This window comes from Alosa alosa, chromosome 12 (genome assembly GCF_017589495.1).
Source record: "Alosa alosa isolate M-15738 ecotype Scorff River chromosome 12, AALO_Geno_1.1, whole genome shotgun sequence".
NCBI classification, from domain to species: domain Eukaryota; kingdom Metazoa; phylum Chordata; class Actinopteri; order Clupeiformes; family Clupeidae; genus Alosa; species Alosa alosa.
In genome coordinates this window covers 22,287,926-22,311,876 of record NC_063200.1, presented here as the reverse complement: position 1 = coordinate 22,311,876, position 23,951 = coordinate 22,287,926, and the positions used below count along the sequence as shown (strand labels likewise).

Genomic DNA, 23,951 nt, shown 5'->3' with positions numbered 1-23,951 from the left:
GTTGATACTTACCTGTGGTGTTGGTGGGCTGCCACCCGCTCTACCCACCTGATGCTGCCACTGGGGAACGGGCCCCTGGCCAGCACCTGCGTGACCAGTTTCTCTAGAAGCGCCAGCCTGTTCCGCTCTGTCCAGCACCCCTAGGAGTCTGGATGGAAACACATGCCCAGGCACCACGGAGACCCTAACAGGTCTGTCCTGATGGCATCAGGGAGAGTTTTGGGCAGCCACCTGTCTCTCTGGCTGGCACCGCCAGAGGCCATAGCACTCCCCCACATCCCGTCAGCGGGAGTGGAGCTGACAGTCACGGCATCCACCAGGGGCCCCGCTTCATCAGTCTCACTCCAGACTCATCGTTTTTAGCAGAGGCAGAAGATAGCCAGGGGCCGATGCCCATACGGGCTGCCGTGCTGATCGCGTCAACGGTAGCTGATGAGCGGTAAAGTCTTGGCACACTCCTTCACGCCCAGGCGGCGTGGATTGGGATGCATTGGCAGGCCCAGGGAATCCAGGCGGCGATGGACTGCTCGACGGTGGGATATCCCCTAGCCCCGAGTTGGATAGGCAGCCTTTGCCAGCTGGCGGCAACCTGGATTGAATTGGGGCTGTAGCGACTTACCCCATGCCGTCACCCAGCACCTTAGTGTAATCTGCTGCCGGGGTATACAGGGTGGTGGGCTGCTGTCGCGAGGCGCCTTCCCAGAGCGCCCCCCAAGGGGAAGCCATGTCTGGCGCCAGGGGCCTGTAGACCCAGGATCTTGGAGGCACTCAACACCCGTGACATCAAGGCAGGCGGCAGGACCTCCCTGGCACCGTGGATTCATCAGTTGGCTCCCACCATGTCTGAATGTAGCTCATCCAGGAGGCGTCCGCTCACGTCATCGATCTCGTAGAAGCGAGGGGCATGGGCGACAGCACATCACATCACCCAGATCAACATCCGGCTCTCAGGCCTGGATGAGAGGCCTTCTGGATGGGGCAGAGAAGCCCTGGCGTGCCTGGAGACCCTCCAGCCTGTCCATCCTCCTAGCCAGAGCCTGGAGAGCTGAGAGAATCTGAAGCGACTCGTGCCATTACCCTCGGTCCCGCGGCAGCTGGGCGAGTGCCCAGCAGGTCCGGGACCTCCACCCCTGATCATGTACCTGGAAGGGGACTCATGTTGCGTTCACGGCAATGCATTAATGCTGCGGCCTGCCTGTGAGGGTGGGATGGTCGGTCGGGTTGCGCCGCCTGTCCCGTCCGCGCATTGGCCACATGCCTGGTCAGCCCGGCCGAACCGTTCCTCCCTAGGAAGGTCACAGGCTGCGCTGCAGGGGCTGTCGACGCATCCTCAGGAGGTGGGGCCCCAAAGGCAAGCGAGACCTCTCTATGCCCATCATTGAGGGCCATCATGGCCCTAGACTCTGCAGTAGTGCGCCATAGCCTACCACAGAAAAACACAATGCAATACAACACAATACAATACAATAAGGCCTTACCTTGGCGTACAAGCTACTGGGTCTGCAAGCAGCAGCCGTGGGAAGATATACAACAGTGGTGTAATACAGTACCGCGGGGTGGCCTGAAACAGCTTGGGGACTGCAGCAGCAGGCTCACACTAGCCCAGCTAGCTGCGGACAGCAGCGACCGGGGGGTACAACATACACAAAAAAAGCGACCACCAGTCTTGTGACGCGCAGCGCCGATGTACACCAGTGGACAACTGGAGAAAAGACAGCAGCCGCACCTCGTGCAAGACTGCATAGCGAACCTAAACAAGCTAAACTTACCTTTTGCCAGAGTAGCCCTAGCACACAACAACAAAGCTAACAAAACACACAGTAACGATAAGCCCTAAGCGGCCCGGTACATCACACGCTCTGGCTGATCCAGGCCCACCACAGGTTCGACTGCCAGAACAGTAAAAGAAAAATAATAGCGGTTATTATTTACGCCGGGATCTGTGAGCGCGCAACAGGCTCACAAGCCCAACTAGCCGCGGGCAGCCAGATAAAGTACACAGTAGTTAACAAACAACAAGCGAGAACCTGGCACCACACAAAAAAAAATAACACTGAAGCGTGTGACCCCAGTCAACCGAGAGCATGAGCAGCAGGCTCACACTAGCCCCTCCATACGTGCGGTATAAGGGTGAACTCAGGAAAAGCGTCAACAAGTTAAACAAAGTTAAACAAAGTTAAGCGAAGTTTCCTGAAAAAAAACACAGGTTACTGCCACATGCAGATTAACAAACACCGTCAAGCAAAGAAAGCAGTGAAAGTAAGTGCTCACGTATCACAGGTCTCCAGATGGGCGTCAAGGTGAGAGACTGAGCGGGGAGCAATCTCCGCTATTTACAAACTCGGTCGTTCTGCTTCGGAGGGTCATGGGCATGACTTTGTTGACATATGGTCTGTTGATAGGCAGAGCGAGGTGATCATTCACTTTTTAGACCGTAGTGACGGTCAGGTGAGGATGAAACAGATCGTCTTTTTCTCATCATTTTTTTTAGGTTTTAAATGGCTCGAGCCTGCATTCTGGGGCGTCGTGTCCGCACTTGGCCGGTGTGCAGAGTCTAACACTCTTAACATGGGAGCGAAATAAAACAGACCACGGTATGCAGCGATACCGCTCACCCCATAAATAAGATATGCACATTTAAAAAGCTCTCGAGGTCAGAGTCCATCTACTCCCACTGTAGGCCGACCAGTGTTGTATAAAGTACTAAGCAATACTTGAGTAAAAGTACAAGTATCGTACTAGAAAAAGGCTGTAGAAAAGTGAAAGTTACCTTTTAGAATATTACTTAAGTAAAAGTCTTAAAGTATCTGATATATACTGTACTTAAAGGAGAATTCCGGTGTGATATTGAAGCCTAAAGTGTATTGAAACATGATGCCGAGTGTGAGCGTATGTCTATAGCCATCCTCTCTCGCTTGTCCCCTGCACTCCAAAAAACTGGCTAGTTAGCTTTTTTCCAAAAATAATTCAGTAAAATGCATGGATTCCAGTTGCTGCTACTGGAAGAAACTGGAATCCATGCATTTCCCTAAATTATTTTGGAATCTGATCCCCTTATCATACCTGTTCATTCTTACTTGTTGCTCGACTTATCGTGACTAAATTCAAGATGGCTGCAAAACGCTAAACCCCGTGAAGATACTGTCTGTATAAATCGTCTTGTAAGTAAACTACCAGTGCTTTTTCAAAGTTCTCAATGTCTCGTTTTAAAATGTCAGGGCCCTCGGAAGTCTACCAATGAAGTGTGGAGATACATTGAGCCTCGTAAATGGGTGTAAAACAGTGATTTATTTGCATGGCTAGCCCGATGCGAAGCACCACTATTGAAAAAGCTGTTGGTAGCATCGACTAACTAGCCAGATTTTGGAGTGCAGGGGACAAGCCGAGATGAGCTATGAGACATACGTTCACACTCGGTATCATGTTTCAATACACAATCATGTTACAATATCACACCGGAATTCTCCTTTAAGTATTGTAAGGCCTGTCTTTTGCCCAAACCTTATGCATTTCTAAAGAATGCCTTTTTGCATTCAATTTACATGTGTGGATGCCTGTGTTTGATCTGTACTGTCTTAGCTGGCCATGGCCAAAGATCCCCAACACCCGCTCATGCATAAAGTGACCATTTGCTCCTTGTTCTGGCCCCTCTACTGAGAGAGAACTCAGTCCTGGGCCTACTTGATGTCTTGTGGTGAGATAGGCCAACCTCATTATCATACAGTATTGCTCTGTAAATATGTGTTGTGAATAATACATTCATGTTTGGTCTTGAATTAATACTTGTAATGTGGGCAACAGTCTGATTATGGTTTTGTTACAATTGAATGTATCTGTGCATAGTTGTAGATTAAGAATTAAACTGTAGCATAAAGTTATGATATCCACCTGGGCCACACCCATCCACCTCAGACAACAAAGGCTCTGATGAGTCAGGGGTGGCCCAAGTGAATGATAAAAGTGGAGGCTCTGGTCCTCCAGGGCTCTTCTGTCTTCTTTCCCATCTTGGGGTTCTCTTCTCTTCTTCTGTCTTCTTTCCATCTTGGGGCTTCTTTTCCCTTCTTCTCTTCCCTCTTCTTTCCCCTTTTCCATCTCCACTATACTCTTGAGCTAGGCCCTTGTGGCTTGGTCTGCCTCTCTCTCCCTCTTCCTCTCTCTTCCCCTCTTCCCCTCTCTCTCTCTCCCCCTTTCTCTATCTCTGGGTTTGTATTGTTTTATCTGGTGTATCTGTTATCTCTAACTTGTCAAGTTTATCTCTGTGAATTGGTTAAGTTTCCTTTGTTACCATTTGCTACTTTGTTACAGTAGACCATGTGAGTTTACTTGGACATTCAACTGAAGTGATATTGGTTACATTTACCTTTAAGACTGAATGCCTATTAAATTGTTCATTTGTCTACCAATCGGATAACTTCAATTCTCGTAGTGTGCCATGCCATTCTCCTCCATAGCTGATAAACTAGTTACTTGGTAATTGATTGGTGATACAAATGATTAATCAAATGGAGTCAGATTAACGAGTATGTCATAACATCATTGCCATTTAACCATTGCCATTCACCCTATTTGTCCAAACAAGCTCCTTCAAGTGAGGATATAGCTCGACGTCTCTATGTTTCCGAGGCTATTTATATCATTTCTGAGAGTCTTACAGTATCAAAAGTAATTTTCTGATATTTAATGTACTTATTTGAAGTAAAAGTAAAAAGTAAGCGGTTTTATTTTGAACTTTTATTGTGAACTTTATTTTGGCTTTCTTATAATAAAGCATATTCAGGGTTCCCATATCTTCTTGATCTCACTCATCAAATCAAAATCACATTATTTTCTAGGACTTTTAGGCACAATTCTCTTGTTCAAAGAACAAACAGCATATTTTTAGAGCTGACATCAAAGAAAAAAACAGAAACAGAAATGTCACTTTTGTATGAACTTCAGGTAAAAATGGAAAATAAATAACTTATTTCTTTAAAAAAAAATGACCTGCTTGGAGGGAGAACATTTTGGTCATGTGGTATGAGCATTTCTAGGGCTTACTCCCCAGGTCACCATCTCACTCTCACACACACACACAAGTCACCTAAGTCCAGCAGCTACTAATATGCCAGTCATTAGTTGAAACTGAAAAGGTGTGTGTTCATCTTCAAAAGAAGCTGGTTTTCAAAGTTGCCAGAATTCAGTGCCCGGGAGTTTCAGGCCCAAGACCGGTCCACGTTTTCCATAGTGGTGGAAATTGGATAAATTAAGTAACATTTCAGCTCTTACTATCCTGTAGTTTTTATTAGTAGGCCTACCATGGTTCAACAAATGTGTAAATTATATAATAATTCACTTCAACTGAGAAGTTAACAAAAATATTCCACTATTCCACAAGTTAACAAAAACCGAAAGAAAGAAAGAAAGAAAGAAAGAAAGAAAAAAAAGCCTTTGAAATGTAGCTTATCCCACACTTCCACAAAGAGGCATATTAAACTAATGTTTATGCTACATGTTTTTTGCATGGGTAGGCTATGTTGTTTGGTGATTTAGCCTACTCCTTTACTAAACCCTCTTCTGAGCAAACAAGACATATAAGTTTATCATGTCGGGTAATTGCTCCTTCTTACATTAATTAACTTTAATTTATCCTCTCTACTTGTCCCTGTAGTCATGGCCTCCTCATCACTAATTTCGGGCTCATCATTTTCAGTGGTCGACTGGTTGATCTGCTGCTCAGTCTCTCCTGGCCTCTTTCTACCATCAATCCTTCCTGATGCTTGTGTCTACTGTAGGGCCGGCTCGGCTATCCGTATCTGAGAAAACTTTTTGGAAAAGATGGGCTATATGGACCCAACCAACTCTTTTTGGGAGGGGAGAACTCCCTCACGTAGGCTACAACCCATACAGAGGCATTGCATTGGTGTCCTGCACAGAATGCAGAACGTGTCCTACTTTAAGAAAAGATGACTAACGTGACAAATATTTTTGCAATGTTTTTCCTCGACCGGCCCAAAGTGAAGCGGCCCACCGGGAATTCTCCCGATTACCCACCCGGGCCTGAATCAGTCTTACTCTTCTTGGACTGAAGACAAGTCCTGCAATGCTAAATAGCCTTTCACAGGCCGCTGAGGCAGGTAGCGGAGTGTTCAGCTTCACAGAAAGCTGCCAATGTACAGAAACATAGTCCAGTATTTCTTTCGAAATTTAAATGAAGTTGTATGGACTGGACTATGTTTTTTTTTTTTTTTTAAAAACGGCGACGGAATTGTGAATTTCCAGAGGGTGTTACTCCACACTCAGCAATCGACTCCTACAGACTTTCCCCTGAAGATGGCAGCAAAGATGGCAACATTTCCGGAAAGGTACTGGCTTGATGAAATTCATTCTGGACTCTCTATCCGACCACATAAAGACCTCGGGATACTTCGGTTTGGCTTTAGGGACCCTCTACTCACTACCACGTAAGTGTAATGTTGTTTGGAACTGTAGAAGAGGTATACAAATAGCGTTTTGTAGCGGCAAAATGACATGCCCGCGTAACTTCCAGGCTAACGAGTTTTGACTAAAAACGGTAACATCGAACTTTCTCAAAACACATCCGAATGACATGATTTGGATGTCAACTCAACGTATGTACTCCCAATCATCCGTAAATTGATCTAAAGTGCATTTTACTCCGGATAATTCCTTAGGTATTTGGATTTTATTGCATAACATTCTTTGTAAAGTATTGATTGCTTATGAATCACCCGAGTGTGACACTTGCTTGACAGTTGTAATGTAGTTAAATATACCAACTATAAGATACCCTATATTTTACTAGTAGCCTAAATACTGTAGTGTTTTTGAACCTTACTATAGTTATTTTACTGTAGTATACTATAGGAAAAGTCTACACCCGTTATTGCTATAGTGAGAGACCAGGGGTTTGGGGGCAGTCGTGGCCTACTGGTTAGGGCTTCGGATTTGTAACCTGAGGGTTGCCGGTTCGAACCCCGACCAGTAGGAACGGCTGAAGTGCTCTTGAGCAAGACACCTGACCCCTCACTGCTCCCCAAGCGCTGCTGTAGTAGGCAGCTCACTGCATAAATACAAATGTAATTGCCTTTTCTACAAAAACAATAAAGGTGTTTTGGCTGTGAACATTTCTTGTGTTTGTAAACAAATACATCAATTTAGGAGGGAGATGAATGAAGAATGGGCATACACATTGCACACACATTTCTGTGGTTATATTGAGTACGTAGCCTACACCAACTGTAACCTGCGTTGTGTGGAAATGGCGCGATTCAGTCCTGCACACGCCCGGGCTCAAACCCGCGAAACAGAAGCACCTCGGAACGGGAGTCGAGTGTGCTGACAATCGAGCTAACAGCCCTGGCTATTAGCTTTCGTGCCAGCAGCACCCTTGTCTCTGTTGACTCTCCTTCTTCAACAACCCACAACGACGAGCCCCGTGTCGTGCAACTTTAATGCTTTGAATTAAATTTTGAAGCAGTCATGTGGGTGTTTGAAACGAAGCTTCGGACGTCACTAGTCACGTGATTATCACAAAACGAATCAAGCTCCTATACAAAGCTTCACAGAAGATGCTGATGTCCTGTCCCTCTTTGCCCCCCACTCTGCTGACGATGCATACCCGTCAGAGGATGGCAATCACTGGTTGACCCCCATTCGGATACTGCAGAGGCGGACGAGGAATCCGCAGTAATTGGTGAGGCTCCTGTGAACACTCTTGTTTCTAGGGTGTTTAGCGCAGCGAAGATCGTGGGCTTGCAAGCCTCCTTGCCTGACCCAGTGCCTACTGGTGGTGTCTGGGAGGGTATCACTCAGGCTAATCCTCCACCTAGCATTCCAGTGGCAAAGGATTACACACAGATGCTGAGGACTGCTGAAGCCAACGCAGAAGTTTACAGGTTGCAGGCAGCAAAAGCACATTTGCTACCCAGTGGAAACCGGACTGGGGGATATGCCACCGGTGGAGCAGGCGATATCCTCATGGATATCGTTAAGGCCAGTTCGCTTGTCTGCTAATCCCCGCTGCCCAAAGAAAGAGTGTGCCAAAATAGATCGGCTGATCACTCGCTCATTTAATGCCACCACGGCCCAGGCAGCTATCATTCTGGTGGCTTCCCACAAGACTGTGAGGGGGGACAATCATGACTCCAGGGCCCTCATTGATTCCGCCTTGTCAGCACACTCTCAGCTGATGCGGGATTTTGGGAATTCAATATCATCCGCAGTCTTGTGCCGAAAGCAGGTATGCCTGGCACATACTTCTTTACCTGAGCCCATAACAACTGAGGTTATGGGATTACCCATGACACCAGGTCAGATCTTCCACCTAGGTTTAACAGGATGCAGTGGACAGGGCTGAGCGATCTATCGCTTCAGGAGATGCTGTCCAATGTGCTTGCCGCAAGCCGGCCCCAGCCTTTAATCTCACATCTAGAGGGCCTCAGGGCAACACCCTGTCTGGCCTAGGCATGTTGGTGGTGGCCCTGCTGGTATTCAGGGTCAAAGCTTTTGAGGCTATGGGCAGAACCCTGCTGCAGGTGGCTTCAGCCCCGAGGGAGGGGAGGACGGCAAAGGAGCTCAGGCAGGGGGACAGGACGCAGTTGTAGTCCCACATAGGGGGCATGAGCTGTTCGTCGACTGCCCCTCCCAACTTTCACAGACAAGTTGGACGGGGATTGTGTCAGACCCATAGGTGCTGTCAACAGTATCCCACCGTTACTGGCTTCAATTTTGGCGGCGGCCCCCACCATTTTCGAGACCCACTTTTACAGTCTGTGATGTTGGGGGAAGTTCCGCTGCAAAATGCATAATTTCAGAGGTGCCAGCAGACTGGGTTCTACTCCACTTATTTTATAATTCCAAAAAAAGACGGAGGCCATCGGCCTATCCTTGACCACAGCCGCCTCCGTGTATATCTGAAGGTCCTGTGGTTTCTGTAAACAAAATCTGTGCTGCAGCGTCATAGTCAACACCATGTATGTTTGCAAGACACTACAGAGAGGACGAACCGGAAGTCATCTCCGCTTATATAGTGTGAGACGTTCCACTTCCGGGGTTATAGGCATGACTTTGTTTACATATGGTCTCGAGAATAGGCAGAATGAAGGTGTTCATTCCTCCTCGGTTTATAGGCCATGACCATCTATATCTCATGGGAGGCGTCTCCATCTATATCTCATGTTTACCCAATCTGTTTTCTAGGGTCAAACCTTCCAGACGACAGCTCCAAAGCCCAAAAAGAAGAAATGGAAATGGATATGGGTCTGCCTTTGTGGTAGGCCTACTGGGTCTTGATAATCATTATAGTGGCCATCATCATGTTCAGTACCACAGGTGGAGACCCTGCAATCGCATCAACCAAAGCAATCACTCCCACAGGAACTGCATCAGGACAGAGCTGAACATAGTCCAGTTCCTTGTATTGTGTATTCCCACTGGATTTTTATATTAAAATTGATTCATTTTTTAATTGATTGGGTTTTTTTTGCTTAAGCAATATAGCACGAGTGAGAGTGGGGTTGGTCATGGATATTCCCACGGGTGTTGTTCGGCCGTAGCCACGAGGCCGGAGGCTAAGAGGCCTAACATCAAAAAATAGTTCCCTTTTCAATAGACAGCGTCTTGGTTGCTAGGTAACCAACATTCCAGACCCCTCGTTACGGGTCTTCTTGAAAGAAATGTTGAAGCTGAAATGAAAGTCGGGCTGAAATCACATTCATATCTAGGTTTGCTACATGCATGTTACAAGGACACTGGGCCATGTCATGTAAGGGTCATGGTACTGCAAAAAAACGGAAACATAGTCTACATTGCAGAACCACTCAACTTTATTAATGTATAGTGAATAAATGTTACACTACTGTGCACAGCCTGACGTGACGATGCTAGCACGTCAGCAGCGCTTAGCTAATTATGCTAACGTTAGTTATCTACAAGTCTCCTCCAAGTGACAATCATATTATACACAATGCTGGCAATGCTGAGAACAATTAGCCTCCTCGTTTATCTTACCTACATTGAGTTGACTGTGTGGCTTAATCCACAGATGTAGTGAAGCACTGTTTCGTTATGGTTTGCTAAGGAGTAACCCATTGCTTGAAATAGTGGAGAGCTGGGTGTCAAATCTTCGCCTTGTATCGCGGAGTGTATTATTATCAGCTGTGCTGAGTCTGAGTTGAAATGTTCAGGGATATTCCAACTCATGGAACGTCTCTCGGCCAATCAGAAACAAAATAAATAGTTCCATAGAACCCAATTGTTGTATAATTTAATTAATAGATATCAACAATCTACTGCAATTTTCTACCCTTTATTTTTACAACTTTGTGATGTCATAACATAGATGCCCATACATAAAAAAATATATTGAAATATATTTTTAAGTGTCACAAATATGTGTGGGCCAATTTTGAATATTAACATATATTTCAAAAATGGATTTTCCATGACATTGTCCATGTAATGAACTGTTGTGAAGTTACATTAGGTATTTAAATTAATAGTACCCACCGTAAAATATCACATACTTGGGAACGGCTTATATCCTCATGTCCGGTAAGGTTTATTCTGTTTATTTATTGCTGTTTATTCTGATATATGGTGTGCCATGTGTTGAGTGAAGCGTTCGTGAGATGTACCAAGAGTAATGGGTGGAGGTGGACGAAGCGCTGTGTGCAGAATGGAAATATGATGAAATTTCATGTTTTCCAACATTCATTTTCTCGCAGATTTCTTGTGTATCACAGTACCTAGCCACTAATATCATTGGAAAGCTACAGTTCCGCTCGTTCATGTGATATCTGTATGATTTATGTGTGATGAATTTTTCACCCTGCGCTCCACTTCCATTGAACATTACGCCCACGGGTGTGTCAATGAAAATAATAGGTGTGGTTAGGCGCTTGATCCAAAAATCTCTATCTTACACCCAGTAAAAATAATTACGCCACTGACCAAGAAAAATCTGGTCTATAGTGAAAAGGGCATGTAAAGCACAGTGGAGAAGATGCACAGTCACGATATGTAAGCAGGCAAGTCCCAGGCAACGACTCATTTTCAGGATGAATGTCCTTAGGAGTTTTATTTAGTCATTCTAACATTATTGGGTCAAGTTCAGGCTATGTTTTTGATTGTATACCTTGTCATCAATAGTTAAGTAAATAAGTGAGAGTAGAGTTTTGTCATTGCCTACTGTATGGAACCAGCGAGAGCAGATGCATGTAGGCTGTATTCTGCTAATTACACGCAAGTTTTAGTAAAGCATTAGTGGAATCATGCAAGCAGATTCATTCAGATGTGCTGACTGTCAAAATACCAATGCACTATTTGATGTTGCGCTGGCTCTTAAAGGGAATGACATGTCATTCTCATTGGTTTAAAGGATGTAATGCCCAAACACACCCATGACTGATTAAGAAACATAAGAACAACCCATTTAAACAATGCGTCTGGCGTGTGATCACAAAATAACACTGTTAAATTAGGGAATGTGGACTGGACATGCCTTAAATGTCAGTGTTTCCCATACATTGACTTATTTAAGGCGGCCTACCACAATATCGACATTGACCACCACACAATGATTTTCCTGGTTGTACTAAATTGTGCTTAAATCTGGTTAGAATCATAACCGTGCTGCACTAATTTGTTAAAAACGGTTGCATTCAAGTTAATTCCCTGGGGATCAATAAAGTATCTATTTATCTATCTATCTATCTATCATTTTGCAAACCTACCACCACAAATAGAATTCAATTCTTCAATTCAATTCTTGAATTTCCCCTTGGGGATCAATAAAGTATCTATCTATCTATCTATGGTAAATTTCAGGCAGGAAGAAAGAATATGAGTAGAAAACTAATTAATTTGAAAGTATTTATTCACTTATTTGAATAACACACAGATAATACATTGGCCACAACAGAGGCTTATCAAAATGCAGCAAATTAATTTTCTATACAACACCGTACAGAGGGAACATATTCATCTCTGTTTAGGAAAACTGGGCTAAGTTTAGTTATCTCCACATAGACCAAGAAGGATCTTCTCAAAATGGCCTTTAGTCTCCTTCTGCAAGAAAATGACACCCCATTAGACACCACGAATGACCACAACATGCACGTGCAGGGGGGTATGGGTGCCAAAAATAATTCCGTGGAAATGCATGGATTGCAGTTGCTGCTACTGGAAGATTTTTGGAATCTGATTCCTTATCATACCTGTTAATTCGTACTTGTCGCTTGACTTATCGTGACTATATTCAAGATGGCTGAAAACGGTAAACTTCCTGAAGGTACTGTCTGCTTTTTCAAAGTTCTCAATGTCTCGTTTTAAATGTCAGGGCCCTCGGAAGTCTACCAATGAAGTGTGGAGATACTTTGAGCCTCGTAAATGGTGTAAAACTGTGATTTATTTGCATGGCTAGGCCGATGCCCGAGGCACCCCCATTGAAAAAGCTGTTGGTAGCATCGACTAACTAGCGCCAGATTTCAGAGTGCAGGGGACAAGTCGAGATGAGCTATGAGACATACGTTCACACTCGGTATCATGTTTCAATACACTTAAGGTGAATATCACACCGGAATTCTCCTTTAACGCAATTGTTGCGGTTACTCCACTATTGAGATTAATCTGCTGTATCCTCTGTATTGAAAAATTCTAAGGCTTGGATGGGCAGGGTATGAAATTAAACTAAAAGTTCTCATACACATGTTAGTATCATTCCTGACATCCTAGAATGAAGTTCAGAAAAAAAAGTACTTCTCCAAAGCTCAACTCTCCTCAACATTTTATTTAAACAAGGGTACTTTCAGTATTTAAAATAAAGATGACATATATTGTTAACAATCTTGTTCCATGTGCCCTTTTTTGAATGTGAGCCCCTGCCCCTCAAAAGGTCTCTGCACGGCCCTGGACTATAAGTCTACTAGAAGAGCTGGGATCAGATTTGATTACAGGTTTTCACAAGACTTTGTAAATGTAACCTTTACTAAATCAGGATTTACATTTTGTTAATGGAGTAGACACTGTTGTCCCAAGTGACTTACAAAATTAAGCAACAAGCCCCGAGAGGCCGTAGGTTACAATGATTTTACAACAGCTAAGGGGTGTTGTTAGGCACAACGCGCAAGCAGAGCTGTTGTAAAATCAGTGTAACCTACGGACTCAAGTGGCTTATTGCTTTTCTAAAACGGTTACTACTTATCTGACAAGATTTCATAAAGTAAAGGCACAGCAACAAGAAATGTAATGCTTTATTCATAAATAATTATTCATTCGCCTATAAATATATTTCCTCTATCAGAATAGTTGTCAAGCAACATCGAGACGCAGCTACTCCCAACTTTTCTATCAAGCTGTGGTAGTGCAGTGATATAGAACGAAATGCGGTCAAGGTGTATGTTTATGCTGCATTTTGCAACGGCATTGAACGTGATTCAGCCAATCACAATCAAGGACCGGAACTATCAGTTTTAGAATGTGGGATAACATTCAAGCAAAATGCAAAGGAGACCTTAGGTAATAATTAATACTACTACCCGAAGATGAGTGCAGACATTGAAGTACTAGTCAAAGTGTGGTCGAGATAAGATAAGGGAAGAAAAAGGGGGCAGAAGGGAGTAAAAGAGAGGGAATTTACATTAAAACATTTAGCAGATACTGTTGTCCAAAGTTACTTACATATGTCAACTATATTACAAGGGATTACAATGTCCCCAGAGCAACTTGGGGTTAAGTGCCCTGCTCAAGGACACAACAGTGGAAGCCAGGAATTGAACCCACAACTTGCAAGCTACTGCACGCTATCCCAGCTCCTTAACCACTACATTACCACAGCCCCTAAGGGAAGTGCATGGTAAGTGCATGTTAAGTGTGTCGGGTTGGATCAGGGGGCTTCCTGTATCAGAATGCTCAGCTTCACCATAACTGTTTCCTTCATGAAGAAAATAAAAATACGCTTAATTCCCTTAGATTGTGTTGGTGAAATACCCACCAGAATATCCTGTTGCAGACTTCTGCCAAACATCCTCTTGTACTCTATTAGGATCTTCTTCAGGTCCACCTCAGAACGGCTCACAATGATTCTAGTCAGGGTGTCTTCATTGGTCCCAAAACCCTATAGACAGAGTCATTACATCTGTTACTGTTACTGAAGTCCTAACTCTACTATAATACGGACAGCTCAGGACTGCTACTGTTACTGAAGTCCTAACTCTACTATAATACGGACAGCTCAGGACTGCTACTGTTACTGAAGTCCTAACTCTACTATGATACGGACAGCTCAGGACTGTTACTGTTACTGAAGTCCTAACTCTACTATGATACGGACAGCTCAGGACTGTTTCTGTCCTAGATATCAATGGATGAGACACTGTGTAGACCAACAATGTATTTTAACTGCAATTACATTTATTTCCTAGTCTCATTGCTTATTTGTGAAACAATGCTACAATCCACAGGTATTTTATGATTGCACTGTTACCTTCATTGCCAGATGAAGCTTCTCAGCAAAGTAGGCCGGCATATTCCAGGCACACTTCACTGCATGGAATTGAACACACACACACACACACACACACACACACGAGTAACTATTGATTTAGGAACTGAGGAGATTTTTCCAGAGAGGGCGGAGCCTGCCCAACTAGATGGACGAGCATGGTCATGTGAATGCAGACAAACACACATGTACACACACACACACACACACACACACACCACAATGATTCTTACCCAAGGCCATGAGACAGTCATCAATGTCTCCAATGTGCTCCTCATCAACTACTTTAACCAATGTTGACTCTCCATACCGACTGTAGAACTTGAATACTAAACACACATAAAACAATTACCAACTTAATTGAAACTCTGATAATGTTAGTATATTTGTTTACTGTTGTAGTTTATTGTTATTATGTTATACGTCACTTTGGATAAGTAACCATAGCCATAACTTAACGACAATAAAGACTAAATGTTTCCCAAATTTTTAACAATATATCAGCCTGGTCCATGACATGTGACTGTTTTTCAGACATCTCACTTTTGCAGAGCTGGGGTCCACTCCTGGAGGTGAAAATATCAATGAAGACGGAGGTGTCAGTTCCTCTCTTATTCTCTCCTGCTTCATACAGAGCCTGCAAACCACAGAAAACACAAATACTTCTTACTCTACTGTCCTTTCCTATGTGGTAAACAGAAGTTACAGTGCCCCAGTCTTCGCCCCTCTACTGACGGTCAATTACCCTGGCATCACTTTTGGCAATGCTGTCCTCAATGTCGGTATCCTCACACCGGTCAGCCTACAGAAATAAACAGGTCCGTACATGGATGTTACATCCAGACATCTTGTCTGCATTGGATCTGGTATTTTGATGTGCTATCTAAGTACATGGTTATGGACACCCACCTTGCAAAGGGCTAGCAAGGCTTCCTGTAAATCTCCACCTGTGTCATTCTTAATGTCTTGCTCCAGACTTTCATCATAGACTATAACAAGACACATGTGAACACAACACACACACACACACACACATAGAAAACATGCACACTACAAGCAAACACTTTACAGGAAAACATAATCAATTTACAGATAAATTGTGATGCACATACCATCTTTAAAGATCTTCTTAATCGCTCTGACTTCTTCATTTGACCTGGACACCAAGATTTCTATCAAGATACACTCACAAGTACCAAAACCCTATGATTAAACAGAATTAACAACTTAGGTTACATGTTACATACATGTTTAATCAAATCCAAACGAAAGAAAACATGAGTTTCTCTGATAAACATATCAACGTTCATCCATGGATGACATTTACCTTCATGGCATGTTTCAGTTCATAGGCATCATATTGGACTGGAGTCATAAGTAAAGCCAAGACGACATTCTCAAAGTCTGACCGTAATGCAGACTTGATAGCTTCCTCCAGAGACTGTAATACAATTAATAATACAATTAATCACAGAAATAAAATAAAAAATAGTGACTGCGTATATATGCACTTCAGTATCCCAATTATGAGGCTTATCCCGATTTTGATCAGGATACGGTGTTTACATGAACACAGAGAAACCTGATTATTAATATCCCTGTCTACACGATGAAGAATGCCGGTTACTAACAATAAAGTTCTATGAGCACAGTATTGTGCATTTGGAAAAGAAACCAGTATAAGGTGTATGGAACAGTACCTACCGAAAGGGTTGAAGCGGAGCTGGGATAGCCTACTAAAGTGCATGTAAACACATGAATTGTGTTACAATCCTGTTCCAAACAGTTTTAGTCTGAATTTAATGCACACATGAGCAAGATCATATCTTTTTTTTTTAATGAAGGTGAAAAGCCTTCTTCTTGGCTGTCAGCATCACCTTCTCTGGAATTATTCTTGACAGTCAGCACTAACAATACTGAAATTGAAATGTTCACGATTGAGCTAAAAAGATGATATAGGTGATGCAGCATAGTGATATGAGACCACATATGCCAAGACCGAGTAAAGATGAAGACCATTGGTTTTTATTGTTTTTATTGGCTGTTGTCTGTCATAAGGCTCAAATTTCCTAGCAGCGCCCCTGCACCCCTGTCTAACTCTTCTTTTCTTCTCTACTTAACGAAAGGGAGCTAAGCTGGAGTCAAAATTTAGGATAGCATGAGACAGCAATATACAGGATTTATTTTTCAAATATTAGCATTGCAGCTTGCTCATCTTGCTGAATTGCTCTGTGATCACACCAGCAACTGATTGACTACCGTTTAGAACTTAGGGACACCAGGCAAGCTTGATGCTTTTTCTCTACGAAACTCCCCCTCGCTCGGTCTGAAGCTCTTTTCCTTTTCTTTGCGTCTATCGTCAAGGGTTTTCACTGCTTCTTCGCTGGCTCTGCCATTACACACACGTTTGCAACAATCTCTAGCGTTTTGTTAGCCTGCCTCTGTGCTGTAAACTGATCCTGCTTCGGTCGGCGGGTAGGATACACCGAACTTGCAAGTGGGATATTCTTCCTACAGGCAGTAGGGGTGGGCGAGAGCCTTTATTCGCCCCGTAATGAGTCATTTAACCATATACCGACTTACAAAGATGATTAATTAACACGAAAACGTTGCCTGGTGTCCCTTTAAAATCTTTGCATTGTAGGCCTACAAGATTCAAGTTTATGGGATGTATTTTCAAATGACACTAGTCAACATTATAATCCAAGGTAAATTGATTTGTAATTATGGATATTTTGAGGACATGATATGCACATTTTTTTTAAAATGTCAAACAAGTGTAAAAACAAGTTTGAGGTTTTGCTCTAAAATTAGGGGTCCATTTCCTCCCACTATAGCCTAATGGTAGCCTAACTTTTTTCTCTGTTCAAAACTCGGTTTACAATGAAGACGATAGCCTTTCTTAGAAGCTGTGGAATTTGACTAGAAAGGAACATGTCTTCCTTCTGAAAGCTGACACAAAAATCAAACAATATTTGATCATTTAACTTCAACTGAACAGCGACAGGTTTTGGTAGGCAGTAGACTCAGCAGACTTTAAAACGGTAGCCTAGAAGCTACTGTTATAGCCAGCGTCAGTCAGCATCATAACATTAATGGCGCAGTCATGAATCCTGTAACATATTATATCATATAACAGCGATGGTTTATTCCAAGACGATCTGCATGGATATATAACCACCCGAAAAACTCAGAATGTGAGTGATAAAGTTCATTAATTGTGTGAAACTTTTTATTAGTTATCCATTGCAGCATCGCTTATTAGGCTGTTATGCTAGCTCAGCCTTTAAATATGTTGTTATTTTGGTCATGTGGACTTGATTAAACGGGTAATTTGAAGGCTATGTGTAGCAACAGAGTCGAGATGAAGTGCTTTTGCTTTCAATTCCAAGACCGAGTAAGCAAAACATTTGTCTCGAGGCCATTGCCTCATTTCATTTTTATTTCTGGGAGCGAATGCATATTCAAAGTCCTGTGAAAGGTAAAAAGTTACTTTGATGAAAGTTGTTTGTATTAAATACGTCTACAGATTTTCATCTTTGGACCCGAGGGCTAAAAAGCAGGAAGATGGTAAGAACTTTAAAAGTGACAATGGCAGTTGCTTTATTCTTTTGTTTTTTATGTGTGGGTGTTCATTAAGCTATACTAGGCACAATTTTTACCTTAATATAATCTCTACGAAGCCAATCTGATGGTAAACAAACTTGTAAATGGATTTACAGTGTCACTGTAAACCATTCACTTTTGCACTATCACCATTCTTTGTATGTCTGGAACATGTGAAGAAATTGACAATAAAGCTGACTTTGACTTTGACCCATTGCACACGCTCTACCATTGCACCTTATCATGGTCAATGCCTTATCACATGTTCAGTCCAAACCAGACCTTTGTAATCACTTCACATGCTCTTTAATTCTTCATTTCTGTGAGTGATTTTTATGTATGCGAGATACTGTATATATGTTGTGTTATGGTTGTATCCACAGACAAACATAACATTCAAGCAAAAAAAGTAAGTGCCAAAAAAATGTCCCTTAAAATACTGATGAATAAAGATATCTGTCAATGGTATCTATCTAATAATAAAGAATCTGGGAATTGTAAATAAATGTATTTAAATTTACTATAGCAAACCCTGTATTTTACTATAGTAAATACTGTAGTGTTTTTGAGCCTTAGTTATTTTATTGTAGTATACTATAGTTATGTTAAATAAACTATAGTATACCTACTATATTTTACTGTAGTAGCTACAGTAGTGTTTTTGAATCTTACGATAGTTATTTTTCTGTTGCTACAGTTGGAAACATTTTCCAATTCACCCTATTTAGGCGGCAGCCATTGTAAACCAAAACGAGGCTACAGGGAACACAAACCATAGGATTGTTGTGTTCTATGCATTTGCCAGTAGGTGGCAAAAATGCATTAATTACAGTATATAGTCAGTGTTACCTGTAGCGTCGTTTTGGTTTATACAATGTCTGCCACCTGAATAAGATGAATGGCGAGAGACCAGACTCTGTTCACGAAGTGAAATGAAGTAGTGAGTCTGGAGACCAGGCTATCATTCCTGAGCACTGAAATAGAAAGTGAATAAAACTCTGAACAAAGCCCTACTTTATTCTTGCAGTAACGTAAGTAATATAGCCTATAAGCATAATATCTGCAGAACTTTTTTGGCAGCCCCAACAAACACATAATATTCAGGAAATGTTCCCTAAAGGTTCTCTGAAGGTATTCACTTACAGTAAAAGTTAAAGTTGACTGATATGTAGCGGACACTTTTATCCAAAGCAACACTGCGGCAATTGAACCAAAAAGAATGTAAAAAAAAGCATTAATGAATTACGTTATGGAATGTTCACAGCAAGCATTCCCACACCCTTCTGCAAACTTTCACAGAACCAAAAATGTTTTGCTGGAACTGTGTTAAACTAAGTAATACTTTACTGTGCTCTGTAGACTGATAAACTACAACAGAATGTGGAGGAGGTGAAAGAGCTGATGGTGGAGAATTGCATAAAAATTGACGAACGTGGGGACAAGTTAACAGAACTGGATGAACGCGCTGAGGAACTTTGCAAAGCTGTAAGTTCCTTCTCTTCACTTGTGTGTTATACTTTCTTTCTTTCGAGTACTTAGTTCTTAGTTACTTAATTCTCACCATGGAAGGCGTCCTCATCCATATCTTGTTTACCCAATCTGTTTTCTAGAGTAAAATCTTCCAGAAGACAGCTGAACGGATCAAAAACAAGTACGTAAAGGAGGATCAGACGTCCAAGATCGGACTCCAAGGTCGGATATCCATTGTGGTGGTAGGCCTACTGGTCTTGATAAGCATCATAGTTACCATCATCATGTACGGTACCACAGGCGGAGACCCTGCAATCGAATCAACCAAAGCAATCACTCCCGCAGGAACTGCATCAGGACAGAATTGAACATAGTCCAGTGCTTTGTATTGTGTATTCCCGCTGGATTTTTGTGTTAAAATGGATTTATGTATTTTTTTATAAAACTTGGGTAGATATCAACATTCTACATTATCTTACATTTTTTGGGGCAGCCGTGGCCTACTGGTTAGCGCTTCGGACTTGAAACTGGAGGGTTGCCGGTTCAAACCCCGACCAGTAGGCACGTCTGAAGTGCCCTTGAGCCACCTAACCCCTTACTGCTCCCCAAGCGCTGCTGTTGCAGGCAGCTCACTGCGCCGGGATTAGTGTGTGCTTCACCTCACTGTGTGTTCACTGTGTGCTGCTGAGTGTGTTTCACTAATTCACGGATTGGGATAAATGCAGAGACCAAATTTCCCTCATGGGATCAAAGAGTATATATAGGCTACTATACTTATATTTTTTACCCTCCATTCTCACAACTTTCTGATGGCATAACTTAGATGTTGCATTTCTATATCCAGACACAGACCTATTTTATTTTTAACCCTCAGGACTCCATGCTGCTGACACACCCTTCGGAAATGACTAACTTTAACATTTACCCTCGTTGTCCCCTCTCTCTGTCCGGACAGAAGTACGACGGAGTATTAGGGCCACACATGAAGGAATTTTTTTTTTTGCCATGACGAGATTAAACTTGCCATGTCCACATTAAACTCGACATTTCGAGAATAAAGTTGAAATGTAATGTCGACTTTAATCTCAATGTATCGACTTTAAAGTCGCCATGTCGACATTAAACTCGACATTTCGAGAATAAAGTTGAAATATCATGTCGACTTTAATCTCGACGTGTCGACATTAAACTCAACATTTTGAGAATAAAGTTAGTTTGGAGAGAGAACGACCGCTCGGGACTATTGAAAGGGAGGACGAATAAAACATTCCCGTTTTCTTCGACTGCAACAATGATTAGACATAGGCCTATATCATGTGAACAAAACATAAAACATTAACCTCCGTTGCTCAGCCAAATACTTTCCTGTAGGTCCTTATCACGGAGGCGATAAATGCGATGGTCAAAAGTAGCCTAAACGTCATTAGCGGTTTATTTATTTATTGTAGGCCTATTATTAAAGAGTGTTTTTCATCTAAAGGTTCAACTTCATGCTTATGCACTAGACTAGGAATACTAGGCGCTCTCCCCAATCCTAGAATTTCACATTGCTTGTTTGTAATGGTTGCAAAACAGCCTATTGCTGAATGTCTAGGGACGAATGAAGCTGTCCTCCTCCCGACCACCCCATGTACTAGTAGCCTACATGCGCACATATGCACACAGTGCATAAATAAAGTATACATGCACACATATTCCCTCACGGGATCAAAATAGTATATATGCTTAGGCTATACCTGTGTTTATAGCCTCCTATGTTTATTTCAGGTGAGACATGGAAAAGCAGTTTTAGAGAAATTAGTTAACCTATGGAGAGTGACGGCCTGTGGTTCATGAAGGGCAGTTATTGGAATGTGCGGTGGCCTTACACGTAAAACAGAGTGAAATAGCATTTTGTATAGAAACATATCATTGGATACATGTATTATTCTAGCTATATAGCCTAAACGGCATGGTATTTCCAACCGCGAGATACAGCACTTCACGATGACGGCAATGAGTAGTTAACAGACAAGACGCAATCTATCTGAATATCTGCAATCTATCTGAAATAACACCTATTTGATTTGAAGCCCATTATTCATGTAACATATTGTGTGTTAGTGTAGGCTAGCTTAAACTGTGTATGCTATGTTTAAACTGTAGGCCTATTGCGAGTTTAATGTCAGCATGTCGACTTTAAAGTCAACAGGTCGAGATTAAAGTAGATATGATATTTCAACTTTATTCTCGAAATGTCGAGTTTAATGTCGACATGGCGACTTTAAAGTCAACATGTCGAGTTTAATCTCGCCATGGCAAAAATATTGTTTTTTCTTCATGTGTGGCCCTAATACTCGTACAGAAGGCTCAAAAACCGGACTAGCAGGATAACTTGAGTTATGTAGCACGTATCATGTATTTTTTGTCTACCAACAGTGACCTCGAACAACAGGGTCCTATGTTATAAATGTCCGGAGTTTAAAAACGTTAAAAATTGGGATTCGATGTCATCCAACTGGCAGAAAGGGTGAAGATCAAAATATAATAATGGCTCCCCACCTTTCCAGTCTGCTGCTGGTACACAGCTTTGATCTGCTGCCTCTGGGAGTTGCTCCTCTTCACCATAAGCTCTATTATGGTAGCCTCATCCACATCTGCGTGATGAACAGTGTATTAGCATTATGGCAAAGTGAATGCAGCTGAAACCTCATGAGAGTGATGACACATTGATGATGACAATGGGTGACATGGGTGAATATACTGATCAGAGGAGGATATGTCCACACCAAAGTCTGTTAAACAATCGCTCTCAATCATCCACACTTGGTACGTCAGGTACAGTATGTGCACACTGAGTCCCCATACTGTAACTGTATGTGCTGAGGCAATGCAAACTGTCACACAAGACAGATCTATAACGCTTCGTAGAGTTTCCAGTTCACTCTGTGGTCATATTGCTCCTAATTCTCTCTCTGGTCATGTGTAACATATGTAACCTTACCTCTTGACTCAATAGCCTTGCACAGAGCTGCTGCGTCCACACTGGGATTAAAGTTAGGGTGTGGGGTAATTGTTCCATGATACGGCTTCACATGAGCTTTTCCTTCATGTCCGTCCTACAGAAAGACACTTACTGTTAGGGTGCTTAGCATAATCTTTTGTATTGGGATCAAGACTGGCCACAAACGAGATTCCAGGCACATCAGAAAAGGAAGTGTAACCACCATTATTGTGACCATGAGTGCAGGAACAGAACACAGACCAGATCAAATGATACCTGGCCTGAACACTCACCGAGTCATCGTCAGACTTGTTGTGGATGATTTTCTTAAAGATTTTCTTGAAGAATGACATGATCAGATCTAAGACATGAGGATAAAGATCGCAATTAAGCCCCAAACATGTATTAGCACAACAGCCAAACCCAAATGTCCTTATTATAACATACTAAATCGAAAAACATTGCAAATATGCTATGCTATATGAGATGGTCATTAACTCTGGACCTTCATTTCACATCTAAAAAGCCACAAAACCAGCTTGTTAACAATCAAGCACAACACCATTACACAACAAAAATAAATAAATCTCTTTAACCGGTGAATATTGAGAAACCTTACCTGATTGTCTGCTTTCCGAGTCTTTGCCTTGAAATGTTGCTTGGGAGGCTGGCACACCTAGACACCTGTGACAACACCCACACTGCATCTGTGGAATGGGTGGAGTGGCAACCAAGCCAGTGTGTGCAGTTTGTGTCGGCCTCCAAAACTTCCTCAATTAACTCAGCACACGCATTCATTTGTGAGTGCAGGTGCAGAGAAAATACAGAACAACTACAATGTATAAGAACTTGGAAAGTAATGAAGTATAGGTCTAGCATCTAGGTCTAGGTTTAGGTTTTTCTCTTTATTAAATTAACATTACGAACATCATGTAATTACAATAGGCAACAGTCACAGGTATCAAGGAAACAATGAGCAAAACAGTGTCAGGAGCTGGGCTAATACATAAAAAAACATACATTCTGAAAAAATTATAAGATTTATTTAATATAGTGTTTTGTAATTCTCTATAATTGATTGTCAGCACAGACGATCAGTAAAATTATAGTGGGCCCTCAAATCCGGCTCTCTGTGTCTGGAAACATTCACCTGCAGATAGAAACACATGAACTGTATGAGGATGGGTTTTGATGGGTTAAAAGGTCAAAGATGACTAAACCTGAGACTATGTAGCTCACCTACTGCACAGGACCACGGTGAAAATTGTGAAAATTACGCTGATTATTTGGCAAATAAATTTCGGTAGAGAATTCTCTGAGGGGAGAAACAGGGACACAACATGAGACAGACAGACTGGGGCTCTCACATGCCTCTTACTGGGGTCTCCTTAT

General features: G+C 42.4%; 1 protein-coding gene across 1 annotated transcript; it reads right to left on the bottom strand.

Moving 5' to 3' along the window:
• Positions 1-11,857: 11,857 nt before the first annotated feature.
• Positions 11,858-23,383, bottom strand: LOC125304095 (annexin A1-like). Its single transcript, XM_048258119.1, has 13 exons — positions 23,179-23,383; positions 22,853-22,920; positions 22,560-22,674; positions 22,118-22,212; positions 15,828-15,941; positions 15,613-15,703; positions 15,410-15,489; positions 15,246-15,302; positions 15,044-15,137; positions 14,734-14,829; positions 14,483-14,541; positions 13,991-14,113; positions 11,858-12,066 (listed from the first exon to the last, which is right to left on the bottom strand). Exons 1-13 carry the CDS (start codon positions 23,264-23,266, stop codon positions 12,010-12,012), a joined length of 1,137 nt encoding a protein of 378 aa, XP_048114076.1. The 5' UTR covers positions 23,267-23,383; the 3' UTR covers positions 11,858-12,009.
• Positions 23,384-23,951: the final 568 nt, after the last annotated feature.